Genomic DNA, 18,954 nt, shown 5'->3' on the forward strand with positions numbered 1-18,954 from the left:
TGTTAATTCCTCGCTGCTTTAAGCAACCATGCCACTGTTCTCCATCACATTCAGCAAATGAGCTGACAGAAGTCACACATGTGCAGATTAACAGGCACAAAACCGAGCTGACCTTGAAACTGAAATAACATCTAATATTCCCCTCTGCACAGTTGGGCAAATTAGAGAGGACTAGAGGCACAGCGGCACACTTTTTATAGAGCCCTGCTTGTGCTGATGGAGATGTATATATAGCAGAGGACATTGTGTTGGAGTTATGTGCAGATGGAAACCTGCATGTTTATTCTCCTTTCTTAATGACATAATCAGTCAATGGCAGGGTGTGACATGACAGTGTTTTAATTAACAGTCTGCTCGCTGGGACGAATGAATGTACAAAGCTCAGACGGACCAGAGGAGGCAATTTGCTGCCATGGAGTGTAGGGTGTGTCAGACTTGATGCTCTTGTAAATGGTTAAGAGAGATCAGAATTTTCTTTGTATGAAATCTTTTGGCCCTGTTATGAACAGAGTGGATGGAAGATCTGAGAAGGCAGATTCAAACTCATATTGCCCACATGAGCCGTGAATCTAATACCTTTTACGAGAGAAATTCAGAGTGAATTTATTTCACCCGCTGATAGCGCTATTTATCACCCGTTTCACAAATTCAATTATGCAAATCGGGTAACAGCACAAATGTGCTCGCAGAGTGAAACACAATTTGCACAATTCTCTATGCTGCAGTCTGTTTCCAGATTTAAGAGACGACCACAATCTGACATAGTTTTCTTAAAGGTAAATATGAAAATTCTCTTGCGCCGTCTCGCATATCCATGGTGTGTGTTTACAACTAGTCATGAAACATGCACGAACCAATGAGATTCAAACTATTTTCAAATAAAATGTTATTTATAGATGATTTCATTGGACGCACGCACCTGGCCCAAAGCTAACTTCTGGTCTGTGTACTTTGTTTAATTCATAATAATATTAGTTTATATGAATTTATACGAGGTCTAATAGAAGTAAAATTTTTGCCATATAGCGTTTGTTTATATTGTTGCCACAGAACTTGTCTATTGTACTTCTGTTACCATGGAAACGCAACATATTAATGACTCAAGCTTGAATTATTGTAGTCATTTGGATTCATTCAATATTAGATGTTTGTGTTTTTTGAAGACTCAGTAGCATCTTGAATATAAGAATATAAAAAAAGTTTTTCTTATCTCGGTGAATTATTCCTTTGCTTGTATTTTGATGTTTGGATTGCTGTACAGTTAGTGTTTACACATTTAGATATATTTCCGCTTAGAAAAGCTCTTTTATTTTTTATTTAATTATCGTTTGAATTAATGCTGCTCTTAAACTGTACAAAATTTGGCAGTAACAGTAAAATGTAAAAAATTAATCTTTATTTTCACAATAACATCTTGCAACGGAATCATTAGTCTTGTCACAGTGGGTCATGAAAGAACCTGTGTTTCTGTTCCAAACATGGCAAATGAAAGCAAGGCAAAATGAGCTGACCGTGCACGGAGGCTGCATCCACGGTTCCCCATCAATCTGCATAGGCAGCAGCCGGGACGTCCTGTAAGCAGAGAGACACAGACAGAGCCGTCAGGGGTCGGGTCACCGACCCGGCCACGGGCACGAGGCTGCTCTACAACATTGCATCCTTTGTTCCCACAGCTCTGTACCCATCCGGCCCCCTTACTCTACTCTAAACTAACAGACTCGCACACTCACACACTGAGCAGCTCATACACACATACACCAAAAGTTAGTTTAGTCTTTTCACCGGAGACACTACAAGTTAAAACAACACTGCATGGGAGAATGACGACGATGAATGCTCTATTAAGGCACATTTTGGAAAGTATTATGCGGCTAGTCCTATAAACATGTGATTAAAATGACAGCGAGACCTGTGAATAACCAGCTCATTTAGTGTTAAGGTGTAAGGTTTTATGGAGCGAGTCGGGTCAGAGCCACACAAAAACGTGAAGTGGAACCTCAGACCTGATGAGTCTCCAGGAGTTCATTAGCATAAGTCAGGACATACCACAAACATCATTATTCACCACTAAGAGCTTCTCAGAAAGCTGCTGGCAAGGGTCAAAGGTCTGATTTATTGTCCGCTGTGGTCGAGAGAGAGAGCGCCCTACTGAGGAGCTATACAGGAAGGTGATGTGTTTATCTATGAGCTGAACAAAAACTGACCTCTCGGTCAATGTGTGAGAGTGCATGTGTGTGCAAGGGCACAGCCACTGACCTGATGGTGACACTTGAACACTGTGCAAGGCGCCTTCCAGCACTCTTGAGACCCGTGTAGATCTGACCCATTTCAATAGCTCCCTCCAAACCTACCACCTCTAGAAGCTGGTCGCTCAGATCTGTTTAGCAAGAGAGGAAGAAATTGATGTGCGAAAGAGACACTGAAAGATTAGAGCTTGAAAAATTGCAAAAACTGTTTGAAATTCTTAGTTCCGTCAAATTTTTGCTCAGCTAGATAAATAAAAATATACAATTGTTGGCATTCAGTAAGAGTATACATTCATTGAATTCAAAATTCTGAATTTCTACAGAAGTAAAAAGCTGATCATTTGTTCTTTAAATTAGTTCAAGCATTCATTCTAAAATCTCAGTCTCTGTCAGTTTGTGACATTACTTGTATCTGTGAAACTCTAAAAAGGCTTGTGTTAGATTACAGTTTTTCTTCTAGTAGAAGAATCTGACACTCGAGCTAAATCTCCATTCGCTTAACCTTGCAACACTGCAGATAATCTTCTTCCCTAGTATTTTGTCTTGTTGTGAATCTAAACATTTTTAATTAAAGATACATTTACTTGACAAGGAAACCTAAACTAAGTAAATATTGGATTCTGAAAGATTTTATTTCTACTTTTACACAAATGTAATATAAATCTTAGGGGTCCACAGAATGTGTCTATGCAGTTTCAGTTCGAAATACTCCACAGATATTTTTTTATATGCTCTAATTGCCCAGTTTTGCATGTATGGAGAAACGCACTGATGTGGTGTGTGTCTCTTTAAGTACAAAGGAGCTGCTAGTCTCTGCCCCCTTTCCAGCAGAAAATGCAGCGAGTTGTATAAGCCTGTGCTTCCAACGACAAAACAAGATAGAAGGGTCACATAAAGGGAATGAGAAACTCTGTGTCCCATCTTGACACACCAAATACATTGTTGTCTATAAGCGAACAAACACCTAACACAGGTGTCACGTTTCCTATATGCGAAAGTACACATGACAAACCGGTTGCGTATTTACAAATCATACACTGTTATCTATAAGTGAATACACTCAAGACAAACGCATCGCATACTTATCAGACAGACATCAATTTTATCCATTTAAATGGGGAATCATCAAATCTAACGCAAGTAAAATATGGATTACCACAGGGATCGGTTCTAGGACCCTTGCTATTCTTCATATACATGCTGCCCCTTGGAAACATTATTAAAAAACATGGAATTAGCTTCCACTGCTATGCAGGTGATACTCAGCTATATATCTCATCAAGACCAGATGATTCCTCCCAGCTATTGGCAGAGTGCATCGAAGATATAAAACATTTGCTGACTTGCAATTTCCTTCTTTTAAATTCTAATAAAACTGAAATATTACTTATCGGACTAAAGACACGTAAACATAATATTTTGGAATATAACCTATAAGTTGAAAGATGTACTGTTAGTCCAACAAATACAGTAAAAGATCTAGGTGTTATATTAGACAGCAACCTGTCACTTCGAAATCACATCTCAAATGTCACAAAAACAGCCTTTTTCCACCTTAGAAATGCTGCCAAATTACAAAATATTCTGTGTTTGGCTGATGCATAGAAGCTTATTCATGCATTTGTGACCTCAAGACTTGACTACTGCAATGCGCTACTCAGTGGCTGTCCTGCATCATCAATAAACAAACTACAGTTAGTTCAGAATGCAGCTGCCAGAGTTCTAACCAGGTCCAGAAAATACGATCACATAACCCCAATGTTATCAACCCTTCACTGGCTACACTTTAGGTATCGTATTGACTTTAAAGTTCTTTTAATCACTTATAAAGCCTTAAACGGTTTAGTTAGCTACACAACAGAGCTTCTATCACACTACAACCCATCACGCTCTCTAAGATCTCAAAACTAAGGACTTTTGATAACACCTATAATAACTTAATCCACCAAAGGGGGTCGACCTTTCTCATACGTAGCACCTAAACTCTGGAATAGCCTTCCCGACACTATTCAAGGATCAGACACACTCGCCCAATTTAAATCTAGATTAAAGACACATCTTTTCAGCAAAGCATTTACTTAAATGCAAAATATGCTAAATAAATGACTGGGAGACTGCTGACATTAGATATTAATTACTAGAATAATAGAATTTATTATATAAAACACCACGTAGTGTGTTTTACCTTTTTTGTGTTTTAGGATTTCTATTTTTCCCTGTAAAGCTGCTTTGGAACAATGCACATTGTGAAAAGCTCTATATAAATAAAATTGAATTTTCTCCAATGGAAAGTAATGTTACACAGGACAAGCCCGTCAAGTGTTTACATGCTATACACATTAAATCTATGACTGAACGGATAAACGTTTCACAGTGACATTTTATCTCCTTTTAAGTTGACTCAGGTCCCTGAGGTCTTACTTTAAAAACACTGTTACTAAGAATGTCATTATTTGCAGCTTTGCCTGGTTCGGTGTGGATGATTTCCATTGAAAACCAAGTCAGATTTTCAAATGAATTTTATGTCAGCGACGACAGCCTTGTGGTTAGTGTCTCAACATATAGTACCAATGTGCTCACGGCGACCCGGGTTTGATTCCTGTTCTCAGCGGTCCTTTGCCAGCACTGCTCCCCTATATCCTCCCAATGCCTTCCTGTCTACTCTCCACTGTACCCTATCATCAAAGGCATAAAAGCCCCCACCAAAATAAATATGTGTAAAAAATATATATCTTTTGCATTTAGAATATAAAATCAATTAGAGTTTTAACCAGTGCTCGAATTGAGGGGGATCAAGGACCCCTCATAAAGCAGGGTATACGAGGATACATTTATTAAAACAAAATGTAAATGATAAATCTGAAATTTGTGCAGATACGACAGTAAATATTGCGAATAATTATTTACAATAACCAGTAAGTTTGATTTTAGGTGACTTGTCATATCTCAAGGCATCTGAAGGCTCTTTCCTTGGCACAACAGGCTAGTAAGAGGGTGTTGATCATATATCAGTAGCTGGGTCTTGCGTTTTTGACTGAACTTGGTGCGCATGAGCATGAACTTGGGTTCGATGAATGGGTTTGCTTTATGCTTTATATTAGAGTAAATGCATGTTTACACGAATTAGGTCAGTTAACAGCTACGTTTGACATGGCTTTAGATCCTGTTGTAGTCAGAAAAAAACAGTAGTTAGAACAGGTTGCTCCACTCATAAGACATGCAGGTGTCATTGTGTATTTGGGCGTCCGTCTGCCTTCAGTCTGTAAGCTTGGGTTTTCTGTTTATATCGTCCTTAAGTGTATTCAGAAAAAAACGTTATGCCTAGACTTCATGCTTCTTGGCATCTAGCCTTAAGTTAATGCCCATGCGCAGGCAAGACCCGCCCATCGATGTATGATCGACATCCTCTCATTAGCATGTTGTATTGAGGAAAAAGAAATACGCAACCACATAAAGAAATAAATGAACGATTATGGGACGATCGTTACCTTGGGTTTAGCTTCTCAAACATTTAATAATTTGTTTACGTTTTGAACAAAAATATGTGTATTTATACCTTATATTTAAGGTATATTTATAATATTGACCATACCCTTTATGACTAAAGTAAAGCACATTTAGTTGATAAAAGTATATGCCTTGAGGTCAGCAGTTAAGCTTACAACAAGGCCAAGCTTTAGTAAATTCCTGGGGAACATTGTTATTCCTTTACACATTCATTTACTTTCTTTCAGTCACACTAGCACAGATGACAGGATCACACAGGCAATGTCCCGTACACACACACACACACACACACACACACACACACACACACAGTGGCTTTATGCCTGAAGAGTAGAGGAAACGGACGACACTAAATGAGTGATTTATAAGCCTCTTCACTTCTTAGAAAGTCTCCTTCTGTGAATCATTACTCCAAAAGTCAATGCAATCAAATTCAGCACATGAAAAGGGCATATTACATGTAACCCATCACAAGAGTGTGAATGCACCTAGAGATGATAATAGAACAAACACAACCAGGATCAAGATGTGGCATCTGTAAAACTTGCACAGAACGGGATGTCAGCCAATTTCATGCCTTTCAGAGAGCAACCTGAACATGAAAGACGTTTCATTGAACCGGGTCAAACTTCCATCCACATTTGCCATAGACAACAGTGAAACTGATTCCACATCACACATCAAGACAGATTTTTCTTGTAGCGGTCAATTTGACTATACATACACTGCAAAACGTATCCTGCCCCTCTGTTGTGTGACATGTACTTAGACACACATCAGTAAACAGCTCATGGTTACTCGCTTCAGCTTGCTAGAGTGCAGATAGGCAGAAACTGTCTGTTTAGATGTGCGGTGTATACCAGAGTGTAAACACAGTTAATAATTTCACAATGTCACCTGACAGAACACAGACAAACTTCTGCAACTAAGAAGGAAACTGTCGTCTGGTTTATTCCGCTCCGGTCAGATAGAGATTTAAGCAAGGCTGATGATGCAGGTCACGAATAATGCTGACCAATCAGAAATGACATCGACACAGGACAGTGTTTGACTTTGGTTTACATGTATTAGATTGAAATATAATATTTTATATTATGTTTATATTAAAATGTTAAGTATTTAATTTAATAAATATATAATTTATTATAGCGCCACCATACATAAAGATACATTAGCATACGACAAACATTGAAAAACGTTCTATATTAAAGGGGATGTGCAACGGTGTTTCATCCTTTCTGCCTTTACAATGTTAAACGTGTCTTCTCATGCTTGACATGCAACTTGTCAAATAATAATAAGTTTTTTTCGACCATGAAAATCTGTTTCGTTACAACTTTTCTTAGACGCTGGATTTGCAGATTGTTTGAAACTGATAGATGCCGGACAATGGGTGCGCACGTACTTTAGTCCGGCCAAACCCCCCCCACAAAGCGTGCAGGACCTATGTTTTCAGAAATAATCTCACAGCTGTATCCATCTTTTAAATATGCGATCAAACTAAAGATACAGATATTTGAAGGGTGCGATACTATTCTGTAAACACTGAAGATTAACCGGAGATATGCAGAAACTGTCTAAATGACGGACACTTATATTAAGATAACAAATTCAGCAGCTGTTAATATTACATGGAGTAGGTTAGTCACCGTAGGTTAGTCACAAGTATAAATATTTCACGGAGAAAATCTCACGGCAGATGTCACAGAACGAGTCTTCAGTGAATGTTGCCAACTTTAAAACTGTCGAGTACACTCCAGAAACGCCTACATGCGCAACAAGAGTTTTGTGAGAAACTTTCATTTATGCATTATAAGCAGTAGCCTACATGCCTCTTCTAGAAAAAGTGTATAGATGCTTTACGTAAGAGTTTATGTAAGAAAGAAAAATGAAGTAAACATTTTTCTCAAGGTTTTATTCTGTACTATGGATAGGCCATTTGTCATTTTGTTACTTTGGTTATTTGGCTGATAGATCAAGCTACAGCATCAGATGATCTTTGGACGTTGCATCATGCTGTATGTTTATATTTATTCAACTTTCAAAAGACCCTTCTGTTCCATTTGTGTACTTTTTTAAGACAATGGGTCTCATTCACTACATCCTCTTCATTACTGACGCATCACTGGTGCAAATTTCTCTAATAAACCAAACAAACCTTAACATGAGATTCCTTGAGATGTGCATCTAAACTAACTTTTGCAATGTAAAATGATTTAACTGTGATTTCATGACTCTAATCTGTTGGTTTTCATGTGGTTTGACTTGTGAGTCTCTTTTGTCGAGTCATGACCCGGTTGAAGAGAAAAAGCTGCCTGCCAGTGTTTATAAAGTGTTTATTGATTGATGAGAAGTGGAGAGGTCTGAACGTGCTTGACTATGCAGCTTTGCTGGAGGATATTGTGACTCCCCTCCTCTGAAAGGTCAGAAAGAAGAGCTTTGCTGAGAGGTAAACAAAACATACTTTGCTTAGAGAGCTACAAAACGCCCTAACAGATAAATTTGTGCCTGCTATTCTTTAACCACATTCTCAATCGCACAAGTAGGCATGTCAAAGAACTTGACGGTCCATGAGCATCTTGGGATTTTTCCCAGGAAGAATAATAGGATTGATGGCGATAAGAAGAAAAGAGGGAGTTAAAGAGGGCAGATTATTAGTTCAACAGTGACTCTCCAATGAAGTGAAGGGAAGCTTTCTTGTAACTCAGTGGTTAGAGCATGGCGCTTGCAACACCAATGTCATGGGTTATATCCCAGGGGATTGCACATAGTCAGAAACAAATGTATAGTACAATGAAACGTAAGTCGCTTTGGATAAAAGCGTCTGCCAAATGCATACATGTGAAGTGATGGGCGTCTCTCTAAAGACTGAATTCAGCCACATAGTGTATAGCATCTATAATAAAACTATTTATCTATATAAAAAAAATTCCTTAAGAAGGATACACAAGAAACTTGACATTTTATGGTTAGCAAAGATTGAAAGGAAAAGTTGGAAGCCAGATTTAAACCTGTACTGCCTGAGCATCACCATGCAACTTATTAAAGCTGCTATGTTTCAGTTCCATTGTGAAAAATACAGTACACCGGTCAACATCCAAAATGTATAAATCTATAATAAACATGATTTATTCATATATTCACATATGCTGAATGCTATATTCAACTCTGCATTTACTGCCATCGTTGTCTTTGGTTTCATAAAGCAAACTTATCATTATCGAACACACAGCCCCTTTTTCATTGACCTAATGCAGAAGATAAAATAAATAATAAAGAGGGAGGAAAAATTGATGACAGCCTTATTTTCTTCACGACACAAATGTTTCCCGCTCTGTCAGGTTTGGGCTTTCTTATTCCAGGCAGCACATCACAGCAAGGCAACGCTAAGAATAGCTCCCAAACGCCTTCTTACGTAACCAGTCAGAATGCATTGCGTGGAAGACATTAAGTCCCGGCTAAACAGCGTAGTGTTAGAGGTTTTACAAAATTACAGTGATCTAAACAAATTATGTACATGCACTGCACTGACCGTGTTTATCATTAAAAAAAACTTTATTTGATCACTGCCAATGATGGAGTGGAAACTGAATTCTTTAACTGCAATTTCAATAGCAGTAAGTGAACACTACAGTACAAAGGTCAGCATACCACACAGCCATATCTTAATTATTTTGATCTATAAACAAAATTAAAAACCAAATAAAATATAAAACGTGACTATTGTACCTAAATGTTCTAGTGACTAGCATCTAAATTTCATAAACATCTAGGTTTCAAAAATGTATAATTTGTGAAATTGAGAAATACAGCAGTAACAAGTCAATAGAAAATTGTGATTTCCCTTTGTACTTCCAACTATTATATGCACACTGTAAAAAACTATTTGTCAGTTTTTGTTGGTTCAAAGTAATAAAAAAAGTTACCTGTTACTAAAAGTTGAGTTAATTCAACTTTAAAATATTAGTTATAAGCGAATTTGATACAAAGTCGTGTTGACTAATATTTTTAAGATGAATTAACTTTTGGTGTCTACTAACTTACTCCTAACTGCTATCTTGCTGTCAGATCAGACACCTTTAACAGCGTTGCTATTTACTGTATATACAAGCAGCACACTGGTTCCAGATAAACAATGACACTCAAGACTGCTCCGTTACACAGCTAATATTACAACAACAACATATCTTGGTTCTGACAAACAATGTCACTCACACTGATCCGAATCAAAGCATCCTCCTCTGGGGGGACTTTTAGACGTTCTTTCTCTCCAACATCTCTCTGCTGGAAAGTATCTCCATAGATATCAATGAGTATCTCTATTAAAAGCCTTAGTACCGCGGGATCTAACGCGTCTCTGCTGGAAAGTCTTTATAATATTAACAATGTTTCTACAATGTGTCTCAGCCGACACTATATTTGTACTATGGTGGCCACCGTTGTTTTTCAAAAGAGAGGGGGGAGCGTAGGACTGAGAGATTGGTTGCAATTCTCAAACTCTCCTCTAGTGGCCGCTTTAAATCCCACTCTATACTTTTAAGAAATTATGCAAATGGATACATCTTAAACACATAATGTTTCAAGTCCCAGTTTACCTGTGTGACCCTATCTCACCCCTAATTTAATTTGAGCTCATCCTTCAATATCTTTCTAAACAGACCTAAATGTACCTTGAATGCACTTTTAGTGGCTTTGGATAAACGTGTCTGCCAAAACTAAGACTGTGAATATTTATTCCAGTACTGGTCTCATGTGGTCCGAGTGTTCTCGCAGTGTTCTCTGGGCTCTGTGGGCATCCACATGGCTGAGGAGAGCCAGTATTTACTGCGTTCCCGGTTCCCTCTGCCATGTACCGTCTCCATAGTGTCCTGGGCCAGCAGAAGTAAAGGCAGATGGTCAAGGGAGCTGGAGAGGTTGCTAGAGGTGCGGGGGAGGCCGGTCACATGGCACATGGACAGAGCATGAGAAACTCCATGGTTTGGGTTTTCAGTGCAGAATGACATTGCACCTCACTTAAGTGACTGAAGGCTCTTTTTTATTATACTCTATAACATGATGTGCACTTCTGTTGCTTCATTCAAAAACTCCCCTTCGAAGCACTACGGTGGCTGACACAGAACTAAGATGCAGTCACGTTTTCGTTTCTTTGCCGAAGGAGATAATGTATTTACAAAACACACTCTGCGGAGCAGTTTTTCCGTTTAGGGCTACTGTACAAACAACATGGCGAATTCAATGTAAGGGGACCTGTGGTGCAATTAGATAGAAATAGTTCATTCTAATGTAATAAAAACATAACGCTTCATTGTGTAAGGTCTTTATACACCCCTGAACACATAGTTATGTACATTATATTGCATTTCTGTCACTAGATCCTCCAAGAAATCACTCATTGGACCTTTAACATTCTCTTACAAACAGTGTACAAATCATCTTCTCTCATCATTCCTATTTAGTTATAAGACTTCTTTCCTATCTCGATTCTGTCCTGCTCTACTTACACAACACACTCCTCCTGACACGCTTCTTTTCCATGCTTTCTATTCATTATAGCTGCTCTCATTATGTCAATAATGTGACATCTTTTCCACAAGCATCTTATTAGCTTTCGAATGAACGATAAGTGTTAATTTGTACATTGTTTATCAGTTCAAAACTCGTCATGACTCATATATCAAGGTGGGTGTTGTTAAATGAGATGTTCGCACTCTCATTATCACATAATATTTTAATGCGCTACGCTCTCTGACTGCTGTAGTAGACCTCTTTCACAGCGGCATTCTCCATGCAAAAGAGCTCACAGTTTTCCCAACCTCTGTTCCCATGCCATTCACAAACAAAGCTCTTCTCACAAAGCAGGCCAACAATCACAGCTCTCATGATGCAGATCATGGGAAAGGGCCCCTCGGCCAGAAACATCTTCAATGATTCTGAACTCCTGATGGGGTGAGAGCGCTACTCTTCAAACGTCCATCACTCCTGCTATTAGCGAAGCTGTCGATTGGCCTTTCTGGCTGCTGAGGCGCAGTGGAAAGTGTCGCTCTCGTGCACTGAATCACCACTTTCCCATAATGCTCTGGGGCGGAGACTTTCATAGCTATTCTTGTCATGTGCAACAGGAGTTGGAAAATAAAACACAAATCATTCACTGTGTTTATGAGGTGTGTGTATGTGCATGTTTTTTGTGGGACGTAACAATGAAATCCTCGTGACTGTAGGACCTGAAATAACTGACAGCATGAGGCAATGAGTGCTTAGAGAGCTGTAGGAAGGGTGTCACCAGACATAAAGAGAAATACAGAGGAGAGAGTTTAAAGGATGTGGGATGCAGGTGAAAGGACAAAAATGACTGTTCCTCTGTGACCATGAAATAAAGAAAGGGAAGGGAACAGCTAATTTGAGATAAGTGGTGTCGAGTGTGCTGTCTGACACACAAAAATGGGTTTATTGTTTCCACCTGCCAATATATTTCAGTCATATATCACATAAGAAATGTAGTTGCTAGTAGAAACTAATTTGGAGACATTACAATTTAAGCTAATTTCAATGTTCTTCAAGGTAAAGCCTAGGTACATACCTTTTAAGTTGCCATGAAACGTTTCTTTCAATGGTGTTTTTTATGATCTGTTTTGTTTATTTGAGTGTAACGGATTGGGGGCTTGATTTTGTCCTTTGAATTGATTGGATTGTTGAAAGTTGGAAGCCTGGCCATTGGACAGCCACTTAACAAATAGTGTTGTACGGTGTATCGGTGCTGCGGAGATAACACGAATCTAAAGCTTCAAAATACCCACAATTGTATCATAGTACTATAAGTAATGGTACATATGCGCATTAACGTTCATTTTAAAAATTGTCTTTTTGAGGAGTCCTCTCCCAAATTAATCTGTGTTTTGAACATTTTGGATTAGATAATGATTCAGTGAGTCACTCATTCTTAAATAAATCAGTTTCATAAATCACTGACTTACTAAAATAACCTACCGTCCGTTTTAGTTTTACATTTAAAGTACATTATAAACATTTCCATTTATAAACATTGCTTTATAAATAACATTTGTTACACATTTGAATACGTTTCCATTTGAATAAGTTCCCATGTGAAAATGTTCTAGTGTACTTTAGCATTTACTACAGTAAACTTTACTAAAAAGAATTGATGCTAGTGTTTTGAGTCTTACTATAGTTAATGAAAATGAATGAAACTTGTGAAAAGCGCAATATAAATAAAGCTGACTTGACGTAAATCTTAAAGTATACTATTCGCAACAATTTATCAAATTACTATAGTTAATACTACAAAATACAGTATAATATAGTTTACTATATTAAATATAAAATAGATCTGTGTAATAAGAATATTTTGTTTGTTTAGCAGTTTACAGTTATAGATCTACTATAGACCACTTCGAAAAACATAAACAACGATTCAATAACGGATTAATCACTTATAATAAACACTGCAATTTTACATACAAATAAGAATAGTTAACTTTGATTTCATGGTGACTTTAAACTTGCTACTGTAACCAAGAAATTTCCAAGAGCCAAGTTAAATTACAAATTGTCAGATTGAATAACTGAAAATAAATGTTACACAATTGTTATAGAACAACAACAATCTGGCACAGTAAATATACTGTACCAATATGATGACAGGTTTGGGTAACAGTCCAACATCCATTAGACCCTGAGTCACATTGAATTTATTGTTCAGTGCGGGTGAGGAACTTTTTCTATTCTTATAAACATCAAAATACACTCAGAGGTGGAGATGAGCTCATGATATAAGAGCGAAAACAACTATGAGTCCTTTCGACAACATGACAACAAAGTGATGAAAGTTGGTAGTCTTATAAAGTGTATAAAAATGTTCAATAAACCAGAGACAGTAGAGCTGGACATTAGATGAGCTCTTGTTCTACTACTGTATGTGCTGGGTTGAGTATTTCTGCCTGAAGGGCAGTTAAAGATTACTGATATGAGTCACATTGCTAGCAGCAGCCCACTCCCTCCCTCTTCTTCCATCCCTGTGCTGTTTCTCAGTTCAGAAGGGCCCGATGGTCTCCATGGTAACAGGATTCATGCGAGTTCAGTAAGTGGAGTACAGAGCAGAGAGAGAGAGCAAAAAGAAGGGAGGGAGCAGAGAGTTGTAAAATGTGAGGAGAACTAAAATGGATCAAAAGAAAAGTGATAAAACGAGGAACAAATTCACTACAAGGAAAATCCATTACCTCCTCTAATCCATCTGCCCTTAAATGACGTCAAAATTATGTCATCACAACATGACCTGTCATGATTTAATTACGTTTTTTAACACGTTTATCTCTGTGAATCGGGTTGTTCTAAGCAGACCACTTTGAACCATTATATGTACCTGCTCAATAACTTTTATTTATGTTTAACCCAAAAACTTATGGATTATTTTACATCACCCAAAAATTAAAATGCAAAAGATGATATTTTGAAGAAAGATGGCAACGGAACAATTCCATTGTATGGACACAAAACCAATGCAAGTCAATAGGGACTGCAGATGTTAGGTTACTTACATTCTTCAAAATATTTTGTTTTGTTTTCTGTAGAAGAAAGTCATAAAGGTTGGAAATAACAAAATGGTAAGTAAATGATGACAGAATTTTATTTCTGGGTGAACTATCTATTCAAGCAAATGTGTTAAAAGAGATGCTGCCACAAATGAGCAAAAGACATTAACAGACCATTCATAATAATAACTGAAACAAAGCAATCAAAATCCTCAAACAGCTGAATAAAGCACAGGCCTGGCACTGAGATATATTTCACAGCTACCTGCTGTGGCTATGACCTTGGGACCACAGGCAGCTGAGCTCCCCGTCTCTGATGGAGACTGCTGCCGGTGACGCCAGGCCCGAGACTGCCGTCACCAGGGGTGTTTGTGGTGACATACCCTCCCTGGAGGATGTTTAGAAGGCCGGTGACACCCGCATGTAGCGTTTGATATGGTAAAGCTGCTCCTCTGACATAGATCGCGATTTCCCTGAATGACAATTAGCGTGGCTAATAGAGCTTTACAGTTTGGGAAACTAATGCAGGAAGTCCCGAAACACAGTGAACATCATCGTAACAAGCAGCCAGAGAGCCTTTCACTCATTAGAGCAGCTGTGAGTCAGAGCATACGAAACAGCTTCACATAGCCTGAGGATCTTCTGAGGATGGCTAGTCATTTGAAATTGATTACAAGTGATGGGAAATTAGAGGTTTCAGTCAATTTCATCATCGCAGCTTCAAAGATTGACAATAAAACAGCAAGAGGCAACAACTGAACTGAAACACTGACTTGGATATTTTCTTATTAAATAGAAGGTTGTGAAGAAATTTCAGTAATAAACCAGGTCATGTGTGAATAAAGGACCTACCTAAACTCTGACTCACCTTGCACGCAAAACTTGAGCTCCTTTGCGTCTGTAACAGTGATGCCGGTCATTCTTTCTGGTACTTTCTTACTCATGCGATTGTAATTACGTCTTTTCTTGGTCTCGCCCCACAGGTTTGAGCCCCCGTGCATGCTGGGAATATTAAGCACAGCAATGCCCTCCAGAGACGTGCTGCTGAGGTCCAAGATGATGCCATCACACTGCGACACAAACCCAGACAAATGTAAGTATAGAAAAAAATGAGAGTAACTTATCTTAACTGCATTCATCTAATGGGAAGTATTTATCTAAATAACAATCGTATTCCAGACACAATGGATGTGAAACAATTCCAAAAATGCGATCCAAAAATATTAATGATGTCAAAGACCACCCTGAAATTTAACCGTAGGCGTCAGTACAGTGGAAAAGTACAAGAAGCCAAACACTGACACATTTATGACGTAATGAGAAGCTTTAGTGTGCATTAGATCCCACACAAGAGAAAGAAGCACTCGGTCCGTCCTAACACTACCGCACCTCATTCAAATGTCTTTCTATCTGCTTTGCTTTTCTATCTGTGTCGAAACTGCTGAGAATACTAATTAGATATTAAATGACTGTCTATCTCAGACTTTCAGTTACATCAGATTTAAAAGCAAAAGATTTGAAACAGAAACTGGTTTGTGAGTCAGCTGGTTTTTAGGGGATACATTTAAGATCATGCCGCTACCATCAACACGGTTGCTTTTACCGAGGACATGCTGATAATGTAATGATGCAATTATCCAAAAAGCGACTACGAATAATTGGTGGATGAACAGTACGGAGTGGTAATGCATTAAGATTATATAAACACAGAATTGTTATCCAATGGTGTAAGAGCAATTTGAAGTTCAGAACACCCAGTCACTGCACTACTGAATCAGATTGTTGAGGAATTGTTTCGCTGACATGCTGACCTCGATACACAGTTAAAAGTCTTACTGTATATAATGACAACATTGGCTGTCAGACAAAACAAGTTTGAGTATCGACAGGGCTGAACTCACCTCCACTTCAATGCCTTCGTTCAGCTTCTTACAAGTGGCTGAGATGGTCTCTGTTGTCCCAAACTCAAAGTACCACAACTTGTTTTTCATCCTATGGTGAGACAAAAGTTATAAAGTTAAACATTTTTGTAATATTTTACAATAAGGTTATTTGTTAACATTAGTTAATGCATTAGATAACATGAACAATGAACTTCTTCAGCATTTGTTCATCTTACTTCATGTTCATTTCAGCATTAATACATTTTTAAATCCAATATTGTTTCTGTTAACACTACTTAATGTACAGTGAACTAACAAGAACGACTATTTTGGCATTACCTAACATAAAAAAATGAATAAAAACTAAAACTATATTGCTCATGATGAATCAGGTTGCAGCTGCTCTCTGGTTGGAACAACAAACAACTTTGCGTTTACGCACCCCTATGCTAATGCTGGTGTGACGACAAATATTACAGAACCTTGGGATGTCAACAGATAAAACGGTTAACCGCTCTTAGATCTAACCTGCACACAGGCAGGCATGCCTCAAACAACATATAACATGGATTTACCCCAAAAGATTGGATATATTATGCAACGGTTCCAATTCCTGAACATACACCCATATCTTATCATTTGACCAATTCAACTGTCACCCTTCCCCTAGTCTGGTAAAAAGTGTATTAGCTGCAAGGAAAGTCGAGGCAAACAGGTGTGAGAGAACATGAATGATGGTGAACTTGGCTTCAACTTTCATGAAAAACTCATAGCCACCGTCAAGAACCCGACTGCAATCCGACTTTAACTCTGAGCATTGAGACGAAGTTGCTGAGGACAACAGACGGTGCCAATATATCACAGCAGGACGGGTCGAATCCATAACAAAGATGTTCTTGAGCTAAGCGCATATATAATCCTGAGAAGAAAAATCCACACTGGGAGCCTGTCAATTTGCTCTCTATTCTAAATGTGTTGCATTTTCACTTTAGTTATGAAACAGAGCAATTTACACTGATCGGATGGTGACAGGACCCTACAAAAGGGTGTACTGCTGATAATGACAACAAAATTGTTTACATAATAGACAGTGCAATGGGGGGATTCTCCAGGCTGGGGGAGCAAACGGCTGAATTGTCTAAATATAGCACCAAATCCTCTCATGCATAAACCATACATGTATGATAGAATCCAATGAGTGATGGCAAAATGTTGAACCACCACTTTTACTAGCTTACGAGTCTCTGAAATTAGAAAATATAGAAAATGTAACATAAATTAATTAAGTGTGAATAAAAAGCCTTGACGCTTTAATAAATTATGCAAATGCATAATGAAAACAAAACAGGGGTTCTGGTTTCTTCATGAAAGTTGAAGCCAAGTTCACCATCACTCATGTTCCCTCACACCTGTTTGCCTAGACTTTCCTTGCAGCACATCAACGTTTTAGCAGACTAGAGGAAGGACAGAGGGTGACAAATGAATTGAGATGGGCGCAGGTTCGAGAATTGGAACTGTCACCTAATATAACCAATTTTTGTTGTATGTTGTGTAAGGGTTAGGTTAATGATCGCTGCTGTTTCAGCTCTGCATATGCAACACAAGCACACGCTGCTCACCCGTCGAATGACACATCGATATACCTATAATGGAGGTGGGGACAAATTTGCATATTCATAAATCCATGTTTACTAAATGAAACAAGGGTATAGAGTTACATTCAAGTAAATTTGAAGGCATGAAGAAATTATTGTCACAGGGAAAACTTGTACAAATGCTATTTTGGTGCTTAAAGATACGTTTTAAGTGAGAAAATGATCGAATGCTGTGGGACTTGTAATATATGACTTTAAAATATATGAATATGAATAGGAATAATATGGTTATACTTCCACATCAAAGAAGGAGCTCATTCATTTTCAATGAGACATTTTGATAAGAGACTGTGGTCAAGGCATCAAAGCGGCCTTTATGCAAATGAACAACAATGCGATGACAACAAATAAAAATGCAGAGAGTGGTCCACCTCCTGATACAGTAAAGTATAAGAGTTTACTAGCAACAAACAGAACCGCAGACTAAGTAAGTGATAGTGATTCAATTTAATCAATCACAGTCACTTTTCACCCAAAAATACAAATTCTGTCATTATTTATTCACCCTCATGTCATTCAAAACCTGTATATGACTCTCTTTTCTGTGGAACACAAAAGAAGATATTTTAAGAAATCTCTCTGTGGTGTTGTGTCTACACAATGGAAGTCAATGTGACGCCAATGGTTAACAGCATTCTTCAAAATATCTTGTTTTGTGTTCTGCAGAAGAAAGTTACACAGATTTAAAATGAGATTGATTAAATGATGAAGGAATTTTCATTTATGGGTAAATATCGCATCAACTTCTGATACTCTGCCGCACGGTTCCTTTAAGACCTCGTTCCGTCGTCCTGTCCCTCAGTTTCTACTCCACCAACTTGCAACCTTCGTTTTGTCAAATTAAGGGATTATGAGCAGATCTGAGATCACAATTAGACACGCACTGCATTCTCAACAGGGTCAAGCTGTCTAACCTCGTTAGCTAAACTCCATCTGAGACACTCTGAAGAAAACAATTAGCCATGGTTTGCTCTTTTTTTCACTACACACAGTATAATGTAGTCGCCCAGAAAAGTAACGTTTCATTAGTGGCCTATTGTAGAATCATCTTCTGAGCGTTGCAAACACCTTGAGGAAGCTGTAAAAACCAACGGCTTCCTGGTATGAGGATCAAGTT

At 38.2% G+C, this 18,954-nt stretch overlaps 1 protein-coding gene across 3 annotated transcripts in view; it reads right to left on the reverse strand.

Moving 5' to 3' along the window:
• Positions 1–18,954, reverse strand: part of dgkg (diacylglycerol kinase, gamma) — a 102,737-nt gene that overhangs the window by 2,508 nt on the left and 81,275 nt on the right. For all 3 annotated transcript variants that reach the window (XM_079463730.1, XM_079463731.1, XM_079463729.1), the window contains 4 exons: positions 16,201–16,291; positions 15,168–15,369; positions 2,257–2,377; positions 1,512–1,572 (listed from right to left, as the gene is read on the reverse strand). In XM_079463730.1, the coding sequence (XP_079319856.1) occupies positions 1,512–1,572; positions 2,257–2,377; positions 15,168–15,369; positions 16,201–16,291 (475 nt within the window). The remainder of the gene's footprint in view (positions 1–1,511; positions 1,573–2,256; positions 2,378–15,167; positions 15,370–16,200; positions 16,292–18,954) is intronic.

Source organism: Barbatula barbatula, assembly GCF_947034865.1.
Source record: "Barbatula barbatula genome assembly, chromosome: 9".
NCBI classification, from domain to species: domain Eukaryota; kingdom Metazoa; phylum Chordata; class Actinopteri; order Cypriniformes; family Nemacheilidae; genus Barbatula; species Barbatula barbatula.